This window comes from Hyperoodon ampullatus (assembly GCF_949752795.1).
Source record: "Hyperoodon ampullatus genome assembly, chromosome: 18".
Classification (NCBI taxonomy): Eukaryota; Metazoa; Chordata; class Mammalia; order Artiodactyla; family Ziphiidae; genus Hyperoodon; species Hyperoodon ampullatus.
Genome location: NC_136931.1, coordinates 55,850,219 through 55,856,758, shown reverse-complemented (window position 1 = coordinate 55,856,758; position 6,540 = coordinate 55,850,219). Strand labels below are relative to the sequence as shown.

General features: G+C 55.3%; 1 protein-coding gene across 1 annotated transcript; it reads right to left on the bottom strand.

Annotated features, from left to right (window-relative positions):
* Window positions 1-758: 758 nt before the first annotated feature.
* On the bottom strand, window positions 759-5,151 carry PRRG2 (proline rich and Gla domain 2; the record flags this gene model as incomplete). Its single annotated transcript, XM_079724245.1, has 6 exons — window positions 759-879; window positions 1,426-1,557; window positions 2,406-2,541; window positions 4,485-4,524; window positions 4,700-4,875; window positions 5,067-5,151. The coding sequence occupies 6 exons, from the start codon at window positions 5,149-5,151 to the stop codon at window positions 861-863; spliced, it is 588 nt and encodes a 195-aa protein (XP_079580371.1). The 3' UTR covers window positions 759-860.
* Window positions 5,152-6,540: the final 1,389 nt, after the last annotated feature.

Genomic DNA, 6,540 nt, shown 5'->3' with positions numbered 1-6,540 from the left:
GCGGCTGGGGGAGGGGGGAGGGGAAGGGGGGGCGGGCGGCGGGGTGTCTGGCTGCGCTCCGCTTCCTCCCACAATCCCGTGCAAATGAAAAAAAAAAAAAGAGAGAGAGCGAGAGAGAGAGCGAGAGAGAGAGAGAGAGAGAGAGAGAGAGAGAGAGAGGAGAGAGGCAGACACAGAGCGTTAGCAGGGCCTGAGGGTGTAGGGCGCAGCGTTTGTACAGAAAGCCAGCTCTGCCGTGCGCAGACGCGCCCGGGAACGCGGTTCAGTTTATTTGTTTTTTTTGCATTATTTCACTCTTCTGGGTCTCTTTTCCAAAGGGTTTTTATTTAGGGAAAGAGCTCAACTCCAGTCCCCCAGGTGCAGTGTGCGCCTGCCCCCAACTAAGCACGCTTGCAAATATGCCCCCCACCCTTTCCCTGGATTGCAGAGTGCCCCCGTGTGCGCACGGGGAGCACACGAAAACACGCGTGTACACAGGCGGGGCTCTGCCTGTCCGTGGCCCGTGACACTGAGGGAGATGGCCGTGTCACACCTGCTCACACGCGAGTCTGCGAGGCACTGCGCGCCTGAGTCGGAGTTTCCACGCACGCCTATCCCGGGAGCGGGGCTGGTGCGTACCCCCACTATTAGGAGAGTGTGGGGGTCTGCGAGGCGCCGGGACGCGGGAACACGTTGCCCGGGAACTTGCATGTATCCGTAGGCGGCGGAAACACGTGTGTTAGGGTAGGCCTCGGGCCGGACGATCCCTACTGCCGTCACCCCTCCAAGCTCAGCTCCGGAGTTTAAGAGGCCTGGGGGTTTCCGGAATCCGGTGTGAATCTGGGGCACGGTTCGGAGAACCCCGGCTCCGAAACAGCTCTTCAGCGCGGCCTCCAGAGGCTGCAAGGGGAGGGGTACAGTGAGGAGTCAAAGGCCCGGCTGTTTTTGCCCCCTCAACCAAGACCACTCTGACCCACCCTGGGCGTCTCAGCCTATCCACCCCCCTATAATACTACACACACACACACACACACCCCTATAATACTACACAAACACTCCTATAATACTACACACACACACCCCTATAATACTACACGCACACACACACACCCCTATAATACTACACACACACACACACACACACACACACACACACACACACACACACGGCTAGGCCACGCCCCCGCCCTCCCAGACACACACACACACACACACACACACACACACACACACACACACACACACACACACACACACACACACACACACACACACACACACACACACACACACACACACACACGCTTCGGGCCACGCCCCCGCCCTCCAAGCCTCGCCCCGGATAATAAACTCAAAATTCCAAATCCCGCCCCTAAGCCCGCGCCCCTCCTCCGGCAGTGCCCTCCCCTCTGCGCCCCGCCCACAGGCAGAAGCCCAGCCCCATACCTGGCGTAGGGGGGCGGTGGTGCGTCGTGCACCCCAGAGGCCGCCAGCGCCTGCTCGTAGGTGGGGAGGCCTGGGGGTGGGGGTAGGGGCGTCGGCGGGCTCAGAGAGCTCAGGGGACTGATGAGCTCGGCCCTGGGGACAGAAGGTGCACTGTTAGCAGGATAGAGAGCCTTGGGAGAAGGAGGAAAGACGTAGGGAGACAGAGACACTGAGGGTGGTGGGGAGACAGAGGTGGAAGGGAGATGGACCAAGGAAAAAGAGGGTCACCTTCAACCTGACCCTACACACAGAAAAGCACCTCGAAGTGACAGGCAGATGCACAGGGACAGGCAGCCACAGAAATCAACAACTGCTGAGACACACTCGTTCACAGACACAGGTGCTCCAGATACAAGCAGAGAGTCGTGGAGAAAGAGGCAGCCCTGCAGAGAGGTAGGCAGACACACACAAGAAACAGACAGACACAACAAAGATACACTCAGCCACAAATTTCCCAGATCCACTCTTAACAAAAAACTCTTCCTAGAAACCTTTAGACCCACTATACTTCAAGACTAATGCTCAAGCCCTCTCTTCGACCCTGCCACTGAGAGACACACACCTAGACAACTGACACAGGCACACAGAAACACAGCTACACCTTGTCACCACGGAAACTGACATCCCACAGACACCCACAGACCACAGGCTGTAGCCTCACCAGATATAATACCCACAGAATGATAATCACACATAAAACTGGTACTGCAAAGACAGCCAGGCAGCAAATATTGAATGAGTTCCTACTTTGTGCCAGGTGCTGTGGATATAATCAGAGAGATGCCACAACTGGACACAGAATCTCACAGACTCACTCTCCACATGACAGTCTCCTCAGATCTTTCAGCAGCGCCCAACCGCCCCCAATCCGGCCCATCTCCTTAGGCTGACCCTTCCTCCCTTCCCTGCTCCCCAGCCCGTCCTCCCCAAAGCCCCCTTACTCTTGAGGACAGGGCTGCTGGCCTCGGTCCTGACGGCAATGCAGATACCAGAAGGCTCCCAGGCTGGCCAGGACCATGAGCAGGATGCCCACTGTCAGTCCCACAGCCATGCTTGCTACGTCCCCTCGTCCACGTCCTATGGGGGGGAGGAGGGCACAGCGTTAGGGGCTGTCACCCTCTCCAACCTCCATATACTTTCCCCTGAGGTAAGGGAAACCTTTCCAGATTTCCCCTGAGGGAAGACGACTGGCCAAGAAGGCAGAGCTGGGGCCACTTCCTAGCTGTGTGAACTCAGGCAACTCACCTCACTCATTTCTGTGAGCCTCCATTTCCTGCTCTGTAAAATGGGAATAATAACCCCTCCCGAATAGGGTGCAAAAATGCAATGAATTAAATGCAGAAAGGGCCTGGGATGACCTCATCTGAGACTAGAAAATAGGGCAATTGTCTCTCTAAGAGGAGAGAGAACCCTCCTAAGATGGCAGTTGACATGCTTACTTAGGGTAGGGAGTTCAGACAGCCAACTCTCTGAACCCCCATACTGAGCATTGCCAGATTTAGCAAATAATAATGAGGATACCCAGTTAAATGTGAATTTTACATAAACAGTGAATTTCTTTTTTTTGGCCACCACAGACGGCATGCAGGATCTTAGTTCCCCGACCAGGGATCGAACCCATCCATGCCCCCTGCAGTGGAAGCACGGAGTCCTAACCACTGGACTGCCAGGGAATTCTAATTTTTTAGTATAAGTATGTCCCATGGAATATATGACATATACTAAAAAATTATTCCTGTGTATTTGAAATTCACATTTAACTGGGCTGGGGGAGAGCTGTCTTGTATTTTATCTGGCAACCCCATCCCCTCTGGAATGCAATACCTTTTACCAACCAGGCTAAGGAGGGGCAAGGCCTTACCAGAAGGCTAGGAAGAATTTATCTATCAAGGAGGAATGTAGGGACATCCCCTCAAAAACAAATTGCTGGTGTTTAGAACTCATGTGGACCCTTGGCTAAGGTGAAGCGCCTTTAGCAATCGAGGCTTCATGTCTGAGGAAAAGGGGGGTGGGGCACAGGGAGGGCCCTGGCTTTGTGAGGCCTTGCTAGGTCTTGATGCTGGGGAAACTTCCTTTAGCACTGGGTAGGGGGGACTTTCCTCAAACAGTAAACCTCAGGCTTTTAGCCCTCTTAGCAAAAAGCTGCACTAAGAAGGGGGGGTGGGGGACGGGCTTCCTGATTCCGACATGTTTCAGGTGGACTAGAGAAGCCAACAGGCCTTGATAGGCCTGTAGCAAAGCAGTTACCTCCCCTAGCAACCAATGTGAGGACTTCAGCCCAGACTTAGGGCCTGTTGCTAAGGTGGAAACACCCCTAGCAACCAGGCCACTCAGGGGTGAGATGCCCGGTGCCTGGAGGGGGGTCCTCCTGTGGGCAGGAGGCCTTGGGTCCTGAGCTTGGTTAGGTGTGGTTGCTAGGAAGAAGGCCTCCTTAGCAACCAGGCTGAAGCCAGGATGGGGTTGTGGGGGAGGGGAAGCCAACCAGGTAGTGAGTGCTGCTGTCTTCCTTGGTCCAGCCTGGCCAGGCTTTGTTGCTAAGGAGCAGCCCCCCCTTAGCAACAAGGCTGCAGCCACGATGGGGCCTCAGAACTCAGAGGAGGGGTTGGGGCTGGGCTGATCGGGCAGGTGAGGACAGACAGGCTTCCACCAATTGGCCTAGCCCAGCCCCGTTGCTAGGGAGCAACCCCCCTAGCAACCAAGCTGCAGAAGGGGCTGGGGCTCTGGACTCCAAAGAGGGGCTCAGGTGGGCCAGGGCCTCTGAGCCTGAGGCCTCAGAGCTGTAACCTCTCCTTCCAACTGTCCTCCTTCTTGGGGACATGGGACCTACCCCGAATAAGGTGTGGTGGGTTCCTCGGGCAAGGGCTCTAGTCTCAGAGGAGGGGATTTCTTTACCAACCCCCTCCAGGAACTCAGGAGCATGGAACATGGAGGGGGTGAGATCGGGCTGGGGGATGTTCGTTCAGCCTCCACAGAAAGGAGCTGCCTTAGTTGCACAGAATGAGAGGGCTCCCCCAACTCACCTCCTTTGCCATTGTAGATGTAGTTCTCCCAGAAGCGCTCCTTGAATGGGCAGGAGGAGAGAAGGCAGAAAGGCATCAACTGGGAGATTCTACACCTCCAAACCAGCCCGCCCTGATGATCTCTGAGGCACGAGGGCAGAGGGAGCTGGGGGGCAGGACCCCCCCTGCCCAGGTCCTGGAGAAGACAGAGGGACTCCGGGGACCCAGGCCCTCACCGTCAGAGTATTGTCCTCAAAGTACTCCCGCGCCTCTTCCCAGGAACACCTCTCCTCTTGACACTCCCGTTCCAGGTTCCCTGGCGTGAACAGCTCCAGGTCCCAGTGATTGGCTCGTGGAATCCGCCTAAGGCTGCCCAGGAAGCTCTGGGCCTCTGGGGAGTCCAGGAAGATTTCTGGACCCAAAAGACATAAGGGACAGAAAAATGGAGGGTGCCTAGGACTGGGGACATGAAGGAGCCAGAACTTAAGGGGATGAAGAGCTATGGGGTCCTGGGGGAGGAGGCAACTGCAGGCAGAGTTTTTCCTGGGCCAGAGGAAGGTGGATGTTTGTGCCTGGACTCCGGCTCTTCCCGCAAACGCTCACCTTGGTCTTGCTCCCCACTGGGTGAGGTGTCCAGGCAGGTGGTCAATCCCAGGTACAGCAGCAGCACAGAGCGGTGGCTCCTCATACTTTGTGGACGCTAGGAACCAGGTGTGGTTAGGTGAGAAGTGCCTCAGCTCCTGGAGAATGAGGCCAGGTCTCCCCGCCCGGACTCTGTGGTCCAGGAATTATAATAATAGCAGACACGTACGTGGTCTGTATCCTGGACCACACTGTTCAAGGTCATTTACCTCTATCAACTCAGTTTCATTTTCACCACAGTGCTATTATTATCTCCGTTTGATACAGGAGGAAACTGAGGCACAGAGAAGTAAAAGGACTTGCCCAAGTTCATACAGTTTGCAAGATTCAGAGGCAGGATTTCAGCAAAGGCAGTGTCCCTCCAGAAACCAGAGCCAGGAGTTTATCTTTTTTTCTGCTGTGTCTGCAGCCCCCAGCATGGGTTTTGGCACAAAGTAGGAGCTCATAAACATGTCCATTGATAGGGATTCCTCCTTCCTGGTAATTTCCATGTATATCCACCTCTCTGTGCCCATTGCCACATTCAGCCACAGAATCAAAGATTACAGAAGAGGTAAAACCAGAGGCCTGTATCCTGGGGTCCAGGAGCTGGGGGAGGGGGCAGCGGTCCTGGACTCCTGGGTTTGGGGGCCCCAACTTCTGGGTCCCAGAAGAGCAGGGAGCCAGGTAGCCAGGGTCCCCAAGCCAGGCTCTGCCTCCAGGGACATTCACTTACCTGCCTAGACTTGTGAGCACTGTCCCCTCCTCCTTAATCAGGGCCTCCTCAGCCAGCTGCAGCCAGCAGTGAAGGGGGACAGGGGAGAAGGGAGGGGAGAGGAAGGAGGGGTTACCCTGCTCACTATAGTCGTCACAATCCCGGTTTCTGGCCAGAGGGGCGTGGTTTGCGATTACCTGCCCTGGGCGGGACTCAGGTAAGGGACAACGTATTTAAAGGGACCTTATGATTAAGGGTCTAAGGTCCAGAGCCCCATAGGGATGCCAGGGTCTCCGACACCGTGGGGCACTTAGGGAGTTGGATAGGCGCCCCGTCCCCTCCTATCCAATTTCCCCCCAGAGAGCTCGCCAGATAGAGCTAGGGAAATAAAACAGCTAGGTCTCCAGATATCTAGGTATCTAGAAACTGGCGGGAAACTTGTGCCTTGGTCCCTGGGGGTAGGTGGGTATGCCGTAGTAAATTCCTGCTTCCTGAGAACGGCTCTGACTTCCGATTTCTCAACTGCTCCATTTATAAAGTGGGGACAGAGGAGTTGTCCCTTCTCTATTGTCTCTTATTTTGCAGCAGAAAAGTGGATGATATACTTTGGTAAGCAGGCTTTACAATCTCTGGGCGAAGTGATTAGTCCTTAAACACAGGCTTGGGGAGACGCAAAGCGCCCGCCCAGGGAAACGCCTAGTATATACTAAGCACGCCCCCTATTCACGCCAGTTTCACTGA